The following is a 14,215-nucleotide window of genomic DNA, read 5'->3' on the forward strand; positions in this document are numbered from 1 at the left end:
TGACCATTTGCCTACATTGGATCTAACTGTACAGGAGCAACAATGGAGAAATGATGAATGGAGAATACAGAGAGAGAGAAGTCTAAAGATAAAGACAGAGACGATGGGGGATGCAAATATCATTCCTCAAAAAAATCAAATCAAACCATGGTTGTGAAACACTGCCAGGCATTCCAGATCAGTGTCGCACACCAGAGAGACCTCGAAGCACACAACCACCAACACACACCATCCAGAACCAAACTGATCAAAAAGTAAAACAAGGACACCTCGTTACAGAAATCAGAACAAAGAAAAGCTGCCGTTACTTAATCAGTGGCACACATTTTTTACGTTTGCTTTGCTGGGGTCTACAGATTAATTCATGGCAGCTTTTTTTCTTTCTTAAAAGAGGCTAGAAGTGAACATATTACATATGGAGAGTAGATTTGCTTTGAAGTAGAATAAGCTTGCATCCTCTTTTGGGCGCACACTATTCATCCATATATATGCATCTTTAATTTGATATGTTAAGTCTAAAACAGCCATACCTCTACAACTGTCTGCAGTCTACAAAGTGGTACAGAAAGTGATCGTCAAGTACTACAGCACACCATGATATACAGACAACTATAATCCTCTCTCCAGTAAAGCTAACATAGCACTCATGCTCAGCATGCTGTCCCACTAAGGTGCAAAAATGCAGCTATTGGCTGACACATGACACAGAGAGATGACATAGTACTATATGGCGTCATACAGATGACGAGAAAGAGTAAACCATGCAGGATATACAGCTCTGGAATTAAATGCTGAATGCAGTTAGAGAGGTGATTGGAATGAATGCATAAGAAGTGGTAGTCATAGTTGTTGCACTTGCAGATAGATGCAGTACATTCAGTTATACAAGTGGCCTTTATAATGCCATGCGATCAATGGCTAATCTCGTAATCGTTTCATTCACCACCTCCCCAATCAATCACAGGATTAGCCAATCAGGTTCTGTCAATCAATCAATCAATCAAGCTCCCTTCAGTAAAGGAGTCCTTCATTTGGGTGTTGGGTGCATTTTATTTCAATTTTTTATTTTTTTTGGACGGATGGGGTGGGGGGAGGGGTCATTCAAAGATGATGCCATGTGTACACAACTTACCGTTGCCAGGGAAACGGCGTGAGGACACGCGAGCAGTTACCGTGGAGACTGACAACAACAACAACATACAAAAATCATCAGGGAAATAGAGAAAATATATGTAAAAAAAAAAAGAAAAGAAAAAAAAAGAAATGATGAACCAAAAAAAGAAAACAAACAAAACGAGGTAATGAAAAGCAACCCCCACCATGTGGTAGAGAGGAAGTGATGTAACAGGTCACGTGTCAACAGTCACCTACAAGTATCAGCCATTTGACAACAATCTATAGCCTCTACTGATTTTAAACCCGCTACAAACACAGATCATAAAAAGTTGATAACAAATGGAAACAGAAAATGTCATAAATTAAAATCTACCTTGGGAGGGAAACTACCCGTTATTGTTGCCCAGATTATATTCAAATAACTGACAAAATAAATCACTCAAAATCAAACTTAAATCTCCGTGTTTATGCTACCTGACTACATCACAGGACAGGGAAATGGACAGAGATATGGGGGGGAGGGTGGACAGCAGAAATGCAGGCGCATATGGGGACACACAAACTGGGAGAGACAGACAGACAGACGGACAGACTGGCCTGGTGAAAAAGAGTGGAGAGAGATGGAGGAGAACCAATAAAAAATAAAAAAAATACATAAAAGAAAGGAGAGGGAACGACAGCTATCTATTGCATTCTCTTCACATGTTCATTCTCTCTCCGCCCTCCATATTTCTAATCCTGCACACCCACACAGAGACAGAGAAGAGTGCAAGACATTCGAGACCATGCAGAGGAGCTTTAGTGGCAAGTGAAAAACAAAAAAAAGGAAGCGTGATTTTAAAATCAAGAGCCAGAGCAAATGGCGAAAGCATGGTGTATCTGATCTCCAAGGCCATTTGCAACTGAAATCCGAGCTCATGCTGACAAATTAAAAAAACAGATGTAACAACAAAATGCACTTCCATGAAATCTGGTGTTCTTTTTCAGGAGTGGTGGATGCAAATGTGTGTGTGTAAACAAAACATTTTTTTATTTATTATTTTTACCATTCACCTCGCACGTCTGAAATTAAACAGTCAGCTTTTTTTTTTTTTTGAAGCATCAGAAATGACACCACACTTCTCACGGCAGTCTCATTCCCCAAAAAACTGCCCCCTGAAAATGCTCCTCATCATGCATCAGTCTGTTAACACGTCAAACATTAAAAAACTGCCACCCAGAGTCACCCGTGTAATATTAACTGAAGAGTGAAGAACTCCATGACGATATTTGACCTTATGATCCATCCATGCAACATACAGTAGCCTCTTACAGACACCAGCAAGCACTTTTTTTTTTTCAGAGGAAAAATAACTGAGAGGCTATTAACTGCCCTTCCAGTCATTAACACAACCATAAACCAAAGATGTGCCACTCATCATGATCATGGAAGAAGTGATGATGGTGATGGAAAAGGTGCAGGAAAACGAATAAAAAAAAGAAAAGATCCTACATGCTGTGACAGAAGCGGATATCGTCAGCGACCGTGCCGTAGTGACGTCTCGCCGGGCCATGCCTGTTGTGTAGCCACTCCACACAGCATGCTTTGCAAACCACACAGCTTTAAGATCGAGGTGCAATGGACAGCCCACAACATCAACAACAACAACAACAGCATAGACATCGACAGGAAGTGCCGTCAAAAGAGACATCTGTGTGCACGGCACCACTGCACCATGCTATAGTGAAGCCAGAGGGGTTAGAGTCGAACACATACAGCCACCCGGAAACCTTCTCTGGGGCAGAAACGACCAGAAACAAACTCTCATTGTCGGACATGGAGGGGAAACAGAGGAGAGAATGGTCGCCGTTTTTTGGTGAGTTACCTCGATTTTACGTCCTTCCACCAGCGTACCGTGAAGCTTCTCTCTGGCCCTCTCTGCATCTGCACTTGTCTCGAATGTTACAAAACCGAAGCCCTGAAGGCAGAGGAGACGGGGGAAATGGAAAAAGGAAAGGAGGGGGAGAGCAAGAGAAGGTAGATGGTAAGCTTCTGAGCTCATTTTGGTTTACAACTGTTTAAAAACTACATGTCGTTCCAGCTTCCTACCTTGGATCCCCTCTCGTTGAAAATGATCTCGACGTCGAGGATTTTGCCATATTGCTGAAAAACAAAAAGAAACAGGAGATGAAGAGGCTGAACAAGCATGGACGTCTTGTACTGCGTCTTGCCACGGGGTGTCAGCACTGTTCAACCATGATGAGCTGGCAGCCAGCCAGCTCTGGCAGTCTTTTCTTCCACCATATCTTCCTTGCCTCTGCTCTTTTCTCTGCACCACATTTTAGAGGCATTCCTCTTACATAAAAAGGCCGAGTATGAGACCAGATTTTTTTTACACCTGGCTTTAAATAATCTTTCTAGAAGATGATATTCCAGGTAAAGGTTTTGTTTTTTAGTCAAATACTACAATTCCTTTTAGCTGGAACAGATATGACGGAGCCTTATTTTCATGTAAAATCCCACTCAAGGACAGGGAATAAACAGTATAAAGAAATCTGAGGACACAGCCAGTGCTGACGTCACTGGATTGGTCCTTCGAGTCATTATTTTTACTAACCGCATGCTTTTAATCCAAAGCTACTTTTCTGGGTTACTGTTATGTGATGATTCATAGTGGAAATCGGGGGGAATATTGCAGTCTACATACCCCAAACATCTGCCGTAGGTCGGGGTCTCGGAAGCGGAAGGGGATGTTGGACACGTGGAGGCGTTTAGGAGTCCCCTTTTCTGAATCATCTCCAATGCTCCCTCCGCCACCGACTCCTCCTGAGCCAACAACTGACTGACCGTCAATCTGGGAGGACCCATCTGACTGCTGGGACAAACGGACAGGGAAGAAAGGAAGAGTTTTATTATTTACTGTAGCTGCAGGCCTGCAACAAAATGTAGTTTCTATTAATCTGTTTTTTTCTAGATTCATCGATTGAACTTTTTGTCTAGAAAATGTCAGAAAATTGTGAAAAATGAACACACCATTTCCCACAGCCCAATGTAACCAGGGCCACAACAAATGATTATTTTCATTGTCGATTTATCTGTCAGTTATTTTCTCGATTAAGCGATTAGTTGTTTGGTCTATAAAATGTTAGATAATGGGTAAAAATGTGTTTCCCAAATCCCAAGATGACGTCCTCAAATGTCTTGTTTTGTCCAAAACTCAAATGTATTCAGAGGAGTAAATAAACCACAAAATATTCACATTTAAGAAGCTGGAATCAGAGAATTTTTACTTTTTCTTTCTTAAAAATTTACTCAAACCGATTAGTCGATTATCAAAATAGTCGGCAATTCATTTAAACTAATCGATTAATCGTTGCAGCTCTAAAAGTAACGTCTTCAAACTACTCATAACAGTCCAACGCCCAAAGATAAAACGGAGGAAAAACTCACATTTAAGAAGCTGAAACCAGAGAATATTTGGCCTTTTTGCTTGAAAAGTTAGTAAACTTAACTGTATAATTCAGCTTTATTATAGAAAGAAGTGTTTTTGTTAATTATGCTACCCTAAATTACATAAATGAGATGGACAAAACAATGGAAACATCTGTCGGTATAAACACAATTCAACAGCAGCACAAAATGACCAAACAGTTGAATCAACACCTCTATAAAACAGTTTTAGCCCTCATGATGGTAGCATTTATAACAGGGCTGTTGAATTAGACTGTATTCGTCTTAGCTAGGTGTATCTAATAAACTGTAAAATGTAAATACAGCAATCAACCGTCAGCGTGCAGTATAGAAAGATTGAGACAACTGAGAGTAGTAGTTGTAGAAATATTAAAGCATTAGAAATATTAGTTAATCTTATTAGTAGAAGCTCATGGCAAGATGATTCTGTTGGTTGTACATATCTACTGAACTCTAGGTTTGTTTTTTCTTAGTTTTTCTCTTTCTTTTACTACTGTTTATGCTTGCTTGTGAGTTTTGTGCATATATATATATGTTGTTATGTGTTCTTTATTCGTTTGTTGTTTTGTTTACGTCATTTCGCTTTTCATGAGTAATAATGTCATTTGTTTGTGTGTCAATAGGAGAGGACTCTGAATAAGCCTTCCAGTCTTCTTTCCTCTCCTGCACTGAACTTACTGGTTTTCCTGTTGTATGTATTTTGTATCCAAATAATTGTGCAAATAAACTAAATCCACGTCTCGTACAACACGTCTCTCTAAACTCATGCTAAGCTGGCGGTTCAAACAGCTCTGAACAACTGTCTTGGGTTCACATACCTGTTTTGAATTTGTGAAGGGGAGTAAATTAAAATGCTGTTGAATGTGTAGTTACAGCTTCACGTGACTTTACTCATAAATTAAGAAAGATCTTAAATCAGCCCTACACAAGAGAGGTTTGCAGATTTTGTATTTGGGGGAAAGGGACAATGGTATCAGATCGGTTATTGGTACCGTTCAGTACGCCGATTCTGAATATCAGAATTTCTATCGTGTGAAGAAAAGTTAGATTGGTGCATCCCATTGATTTACTATTTTTTTAATCTATAACGCATACTCCTCCACACTCTCGCTCTCGGCACGCTCTCAAGGCAAACACCTGATGTGGGCAGCACGCGGAGACAGAGGCTGGCACTCACTTGGACACTGAGGCTGTTGGCAACGTTGCCGGCGATGTTCGCTGCTCCGCCGGCTTCCACTGGGCCCTGGACGGCCCCCGCTGCGTACAGGCTGCCCCCGTAATCCAGGGCCAGGCCGTTCTGGGGGGGCGGTGGTGGAGGTGGAGGGAATGCGGAGAAAGGTGGAGGTACGAGTCCCTCCTGACCGCCAGCACTATCCTGAGAGCCCTGTTGGACGAAAGAGAGAGGAGGGTGAGGAAGGAGTGAAAGCTAAAGTAGCTGGCTGGCTAACGTCCACAGTATCTCTTACTGAGAGCATCACCCGACCACACAGAGACCACTTTCCCAACAGCTTCAGTCTAAAAGTCATACAGGCGTGGATATTATATTTCCATTTCCTCGCGTGTGTGTGTGCGTGTAAATGTGTGCATGTATCCACACCCCCCACCCATTAAATATTCACTGCAGCCACATCTATTATTGAGGGTCAGATGCCTCCATACTCAGTGTTGTACAATGGTGAGTGTCTAACGCCTGCACACACACTCACAAACGCCTCTGCACACAAACCACCTTTGACACGCAAACACCCACACACCTAAACGCTCACACAAAGACCAACTGTTAGTAAGGAGGACGCCTGCCCAAGGATTTTGTGAACATTATTATTACCCCCAGAAAAAAAAAATACAGTGCCGAGTGAGTAGGAGAACAATACAGGCACCCACAAACACATGGTGGAACAACACAAACACGACACAAGCATTAACACACACACACACACACACACACACACACACACACACACACACACACACACACATTCCTTGCTGTTGGCAGTGGGACATGGATACCCTAAATGGTAATAGTTAGAGAGCGGAGGGAGACAGCAGGGACGGAGAGTAAAGGGGGGATGGGAGGATAAAAGGTGATGAGTGATAGAAGAAGCATGGCAGAAGATAAACCAACCATCACTGTCTTTTAGATCTTTTTATAACTCGCTAATAACTGCACTGGAAGGTAAGGCTGCACAATTAATCGAATATTAATCGCGATCACAATTTTAGCTTCCCACAATTAAATGATCGCCTGAGATATTGACGTTTTAAATGTGCGTTCTGCTCATAGAAAACTCTGCTGCGTATTAAATCAAGCGCTTCCTAAACTAACAGCGAGCCATCAGCCGGTGATTGAGATGTTTTGGCTTCAATTTTGGGTATAGATATTATCTATACAACCAATGTGTTTATGATTAAATTGAGAGCATAAAATTGTGTATCTAGATCTTAATGTTGCCAATTTTGCTCTCAAAGTGACCAGAATGGGACTTCCGGTGGCGCTACAACAAGATGGACGTGTCTGGGAATACATCTCGTTTTGAAAGAGGCACCTATTGAGATAAAGGTATAATTTAAGTTATTACGAACATTATTATTATTATTATTATTTGTATTATTACCAATTAAACTCGAACATTACTTTCAGCTTGAACTGGGCTCTACAGCCCTTATTAACACAATAGACATTTTAAGATTGTGCCTCTTAATAATTTCAGTTACAAGGATAAAGATAACTAGTTGTTGTTTTTCTTTCTTTTATTTCCTTTTGTTATGGTCTACATTACTTGAAGAAAAATGCGAACTCTGGGCCACATATTATAAAAGTCTTATGACTTAATTCAATAAGTTTGTGAAACCGATGGAGGGAGTGTTGTATGCGCTGAATGTTGGACACTTCTAGTATACGTGGAATACCAGTTTGTGGATTTTTTCCCACTACTAGGGAGGGCCCCCTCAGTAATGAGGTATGTTACCCTCCTCCCACCAACAGGGAACTCAAGGGATGGCAGAGTACATCCTTTGCTTTTGAAGTCACAAAGTTCTGTGTTCAGTTGACGTTCATAAGTTCATATATATATATTTTTTTTTTATGTATGTTATTTTTTTTATGTTTGGGTTTGGATTGCAACATGACTCCATAAATAGAAATGATAGAGCATAATATTAAGATATTGTCGTTGAATGTGAATGGTCTGAATAACCCAGTTAAACGTCGGAAAGTAATGACCAAATTAAGGAAAGACAAGGCACAGATTATATACTTACAGGAGACACATTTGTCTAGGCAGGAAAATGAGAAGCTTAAGAGGTTTGGCTATACAAATACATTCTATAGTTCATTTCAACATGGTTGTAGAAGAGGCGTGGCCATTCTCATCCCTAACTCTGTGAAATTTGAATGTTCTAAAGAAATTAGTGATAAGGAGGGCAGATATATTATTGTGAAAGGAAAACTGGAAAACGAAGAAGTGACATTGGTCAATGTTTATGCCCCACCAAACAGTGAAAAACATTTCTTTAAAAACCTGTTTGATAACATTATTTTGGAAATGGAAGGAATATTAATTTGTGGGGGTGACTTTAATATCGTGATGAATAGTAAGCTAGATACAACAAACAATAAGAAAAATACCAACCATGTTACAAAAATGATCAAGACAATATTTAAAGAATTTGGTATAGTGGATATTTGGAGAGAACTGCACCCCTCTAAAAGGGACTATACACATTTTTCAGCACCTAACAAAAGCTATGCTAGAATTGATTATTTTTTCATGAATAAAAAAGATCTATACAGAGTAGGAGAATGTGAAATTGAAGGAGCGGACGTATCAGATCACTGTTCAATTTATCTCAAAGTAAAATTAAAATCACAGGAGAAAAAAACATTATGGAGATTAAATGTAGGATTATTAAATAATAAATCAATTGTCGAGGAGATCAAACAAGAGATTATAACATATAAAAATGAAAATGATAATGGAGAGGTTAACCCTGCTATTTTGTGGGACGCTCTTAAAGCAGTCATGAGAGGGAAGCTTATTGCCAGGACAGCATCTATCAAAAAAGCTAGAGAAGAAGCCTTTAAGAGGGAAAAGGAAAAACTGCTTGAAATTGAACAACAACATAAATCTACACGAGACTCCACACTACTACCAAAAATTAAAGAGATCAGGGATAATATAGATAAATTATTAACCAGAGATAGAAAAGAAAACAAGATTTCTAAAACAATCCTACTATGAGGTGGGGCCTAGAGCAACCAAATTGTTAGCAAAAAGACTGAAAAAACAACAGGTGGATAGGTCAATTCATAAGATAAGGGATACCCTAACAAATCAGATGGCCTATGAACCAAAAGAGATTGAAATTATCTTTAGGAACTACTATGGGAGTTTGTATAGCCAGCCCCCGTCTGCTAACATTGATCAAATGAGAGCTTTTCTAGAGACACTGGACTTACCATCAATTGGGGAGGATCAGAATGACCTTTTGACTTCACCCATTACAAGAACAGAAATCAAGAAAGCCATGAGCAGACTAAAAACAAATAAGTCCCCTGGCAGTGACGGCCTACCAACTGAGTGGTATAAAACATTCAGTGAACAACTTATACCACTACTCGAGTCCTCTTTCAATTATACACTTGAACATGGTGAACTCCCACCATCCTGGAAGGAAGCTGTTATATCAGTGATTCCTAAGGGGAAGAACAGTGAGACCTGCTCTGGTTACAGACCCATATCAGTATTAAACATAGATTATAAACTCTACACCTCAATTATTGCAAAAAGATATGAACATTTCATGAATGACATTATAGATGAAGATCAGACAGGCTTTATTAAAGGGCGCCAAACCCAAGATAACATAAGAAGAACCCTACACATCATTGAACATGTCAAAGACAAAAATATTAGTGCAGTCTTAATAAGTCTTGATGCAGAAAAGGCATTTGACAGTGTAAACTGGGCATTTCTGTATCAGGTACTTGAGAAATTTGGACTAAATGATAAGGCCATTCGATGTATTAAAACTCTTTACCAAAATCCGACGGCAAGGATAAAAATAAATGGCAGTCTGACTGATAGTATAGTACTAGAACGGTCCACCAGGCAGGGATGTTGTCTTTCCCCAACTTTATTCGCAATTTTTATAGAACCCCTTGCACAAGCAATTAGGCAGAATAGAGACCTTAAAGGGATAAAGGTTGGAAATGAAGAACACATCATTGGGCTCTTTGCGGATGATGTGATCTGTTATTTAGAGGACCCTGACACATGCCTCCCTATATTAACCAATCAACTTGAGGTATTCGGCTTCTACTCTGGATACAAATTAAATTTAGCAAAAACACAGATTTTAACAATTAATTATTACCCATCCGAAACTATACGGCATAAATATAACTTGAATTGGAGTTCTAAAAAAATGACTTATCTCGGCGTTACATTAACACGAGGAACTGAGAAATTATATAAAGCCAACTATATCAAAGTGGATCAGGACATTAGGAATGATATTGAGAGGTGGGCTGTCCTCCCACTGGACTTCAGTTCACGAATAGATACCATCAAAATGAATATACTCCCACGACTCCTCTACTTATTTCAGTCATTACCAATTGAAATTCCTGAGAAACAATTTAGAACCTGGGATAAAGTTATTTCAAGATTTATATGGAATGGTCAAAGGCCAAGAGTCCGATTTCAGACATTACAGATTGGGAAACATAAAGGGGGTATGGCGTTGCCAAACCTTAGGGAATATTTCAATGCAGCACAAATTAGACCAATAATCTATTGGTGTGCCAAGGATTATGAAGCAAAATGGAAAAATTTAGAGAGATATGTACAAGGAAGAGAAATTCAGAGCCTTATTGGGGACAGAGATGTAGCAAAGGATTTACTTGACCAGGTAGATACTATTACTCGATTTACATTAGAATTTTGGTTTAAATTGGTACGGAAATATGGATTAGAGAAGGAGCTCAGATTACTTCGATGGATAGCCTATGACAGAAATTTTATCCCTGGCACTCTTGACCAGAGATTCAAACAATGGATTCCAATTGGTGTAACAGCATTATGTACAGTAATAAAAGATGGGAATGTTATGAGTTTTCAGGAACTGAAACAAAACTATTCATTGAGCAACCAGGACCATTTTAGATATCTGCAATTAAGGGACTTTTATAACAGAGACATAAAGCACAATGTCAATTTAGATAAAAATGGGATAGTAAGAACCATAATTGGAGTTTATAATTCAAAAAAATATAGGATAATATCTACATTATATCAGTGCCTAATGGAGAGAAGGGGAAATACAACATCGTATGTAAAGCTGAAATGGGAAAAAGAATTAGATGTCACTATCACAGAAGATGAATGGTTACATATCTGGAGAACACAACAGTCCACAACATCTTCACGTACATGGAGAGAACACTGTTGGAAGAATGTAATTCGATTTTTTATAACACCCCAAATTACAAATAAATACGTGTCTGTAGCACAACCTTGCTGGAGAAGATGTGGGGCCATGAATGTAGACCATTCACATATATTTTGGCTTTGTCCTGAAGTTGCACAATTTTGGGGAAATGTTCATAAGGTTATCTGCAAAATTTTGGGCTATGATATACCCAAGTCATGTTTGGTACTATATTTCGGCAATATGACTGGAAATACTGTGTTAAGAGAAGACAGATACCTGTTGAAAGTGTTGTTGGCGGCCTGTAAGAAGGCCATTACGAAGAGATGGTGTAAGGCAGAACCACCTACGCAAGATGAATGGCTGAAAATTGTGAATGAAATATATGATATGGAACTGTTAACCCATAGGATAAGAACACAAGAGGAGCAATGTCGAGAGAAGTGGGAGAAATGGACAATGTTTACATGTCAACGACAGGATGAGGAAATTAACCATTGAATATGTCATAGTAATAAGAAAACTTTGTAGAGACAGGGCAATCTATATCCTTTCATGTTTTTTGTTTTGTTATATTGTTCTATGTGTGTGTTGTCTTTCTGTCATGGAAAAGCAATAAAAACAAAGTATCAAAAAAAAAAAGTGACCAGAATGAAGCATTTAACTGTAAAACGTAGTTAACAAAAGGGTAGGGTGAATATTCCTGTATTGTTTCATATTGCAATATATATATAGCAGAAAAAAAATATTGCAATGTCAGTTTTTGTACATTAGCAGGAATGTAGCACTGCATGGAAGTGCGAACATGGCTAATAAAAGTAAAACAAATCACACTTTGACAGGTATAGAGTGATTAAGTCCTGGACATAATTCAATCGTTGTGCCTGTTTAAACAGTTCAATAAAGCTTTATTAAGACGGAGACAGGCAGTGTCTGTCGTTATGACTTATCATAAATTAAGAGCTAAAGAACTAGAAAACTGAACAAATAATTGAGAAAAGAGATGCAAATAGAGGTAGAATCTATTAGCGAGAACAGTATTAAAAAAACAATGGTTAAACAATGTGGCAGCGTCTTCTTGTTCTTGTCTTCTTAATCTCCTTGTTCTTGTTCGTCTTCCTGTTCACCTTCTACTTTAATCATCATTATTATTATCTTCATCATCATTATTAGCAGTAGTAATAATAATAATAGTAGAAGCACTAATAACAGGCAGTAATAAGAATAATTTATTAGTAAAAGTAATGATATTCTGTGTCTTTTTTTCCGCCACAAAAATGGATATCACCACCAAAGAGACTCCATGTTTACTAGACATCTGCTTGGCTACATCGACTTTGTGTGTGTGTGTGTGTGTGTGTGTGTGTGTGTGTGTGTGTGCGCATGTGTGTGCGCATGTGTGTGTGTGCGCGTGCGTGTATGTGTGCATGTGAGTGACAGGCTGCAGCGATGCCCATCTGAGTTGCACAATAGATCTCTGTCCCTTTGGGAGTGTTAAAAGTGTGTGGGAGGGTGTGTATGCGTGTATGCGTGCGTGTGTGTGTGTGTGTGTGTGTGTGTGTGTGTGTGTGCGTGTGTATGCGTGTGTGTGTGTGTGTGTGTATGCCATCTGTCTCCCAGCTTTTGACCTTTCTCAGCGTCACACCTGTGACACGGCGGCCGGGCCCCTCGACTCAGTGACAAACCGGAGGATGCACACGGTCGACACGGATCACATCGATATTGTGACATGAGAGCAGCTACGGCGAAGCTGCACCGAGTCAGCAGTGAGAGGGAAACTGCGTCTGTAACTAACACAGGTACACACGAGTAAATACAACTGGACTTTACTGTATTATATTGACCATTTACAAGATTTAAAATAGGACTATCACGATATCAGATTTTCACTACAAGATTATCGTGGCCAAAAGATTTCAGGATAATAGATCTATAGGAAAAATAATATTGTTATCAGTCAAATTTATTTTTAACTTTGTTTATTGTGCGTTTTGTCTCTATTTTTGGAAAACGTATTACACTCAAAATACGAGTGTAGGGAGGTGGCGAGAGAGTCTGTAACCATAACTGTATACATAAAATACATACATACAAATATTGCAGAAGTACAATCTGTAGTTTAGACAAACAGCAGTGGCCTTTTGGTGCTGGCAACATGGAGGGAAGTTCAACATTGTTTACTTGCATGAACAGTAACCACATTGTAATGTTACAAAGCTGGTTGAAAATAAGCAAAGTATCCCTTTAAGAGGCGCTGGGTATTTACAAGATAATATCATATGTGTATTATTAACGTGATATCAATATATATATATTTTTTTTAAATATCACTGTTATCGTCATTGCCGGTATATCGCAACATCCCTAATACAAAATAAGCAAAAAGCTTTTCTACAGGTAGAGAGGTCAGACATATTTTAACATCTTGTCATTGGGACGACTATGTGCAATAAACATCAAATTAACTATTTCTTTGCTTTGAAAGTGCATCTATTTATCCTGAATCTCACATTTTTGTTTAAATGAATCTTCAGGTGAAAATAGTTTACTAAACGACTTGAAATCAGGAACTACTTTTATAAATTGATGAATTGAAACTGAAGGCATCAACAAACCAAAGGAAATAATGGAGTCATGAGTCATATCTAATCATTGCATTAAAACCTTGATTTATGCACCAATCCGTCTTTCTGTTATGAAGCCATTATTATTATTCTTACTATTGTACTTCCTGATTGAGTAATAAAGTTAATATAAGGCATTACTTATCAGACCTTAATAATATTAACAAATAAAACTGGCAAATGAAATTATATACCGTGAAACTGATAACACAAATGTTATTCTAATAAAAACATTTTTTTGGGACTTTTAATACAATTCTTTGTCTGTACTTTGTATTTGTATTAATTCTTAACATCAGACATACCTAATAGGCTTCTTTTATGACGAATTCAGTGTTTTCTTCTCCCTGATGCTTGGTCATTGTTCTTTTAGCTCTTTGGTTGTTTTAACTGTGTACTTTTCTAACGCAGGGCGAGGCTGTTTAGCAGAGAGGGATGGCTCTGTGAATATAGCTTGTGTTCAGGTGTTTCTTATCCTGTTTATATCTTAAATAATAATCCAAACTTTAAAAATAATTTAATTTAGTTTTCTCCACAGTAATTAATGAAATGCTGAGATATAGGCCAACTGTATATATATTTTAAAAAACGG

The 14,215-nt window shown here is 38.6% G+C and overlaps 1 protein-coding gene across 8 annotated transcripts in view; it reads right to left on the reverse strand.

Annotated features, from left to right (window-relative positions):
- Positions 1–14,215, reverse strand: part of rbfox2 (RNA binding fox-1 homolog 2) — a 47,395-nt gene that overhangs the window by 10,476 nt on the left and 22,704 nt on the right. For 6 of the 8 annotated variants that reach the window (XR_012593306.1, XR_012593305.1, XM_074630276.1 and 3 more), the window contains 4 exons: positions 5,745–5,951; positions 3,804–3,971; positions 3,206–3,259; positions 2,982–3,074 (listed from right to left, as the gene is read on the reverse strand). Coding sequence is in view for 6 of the 8 variants with exons in the window: in XM_074630276.1 (XP_074486377.1) it covers positions 2,982–3,074; positions 3,206–3,259; positions 3,804–3,971; positions 5,745–5,951 (522 nt within the window). In the remaining 2 variants the exon portion in view is untranslated. The remainder of the gene's footprint in view (positions 1–2,981; positions 3,075–3,205; positions 3,260–3,803; positions 3,972–5,744; positions 5,952–14,215) is intronic. The other 2 variants (XM_074630278.1, XM_074630275.1) reach the window with 1 other exon arrangement.

Source organism: Sebastes fasciatus, chromosome 3 (assembly GCF_043250625.1).
Source record: "Sebastes fasciatus isolate fSebFas1 chromosome 3, fSebFas1.pri, whole genome shotgun sequence".
Classification (NCBI taxonomy): Eukaryota; Metazoa; Chordata; class Actinopteri; order Perciformes; family Sebastidae; genus Sebastes; species Sebastes fasciatus.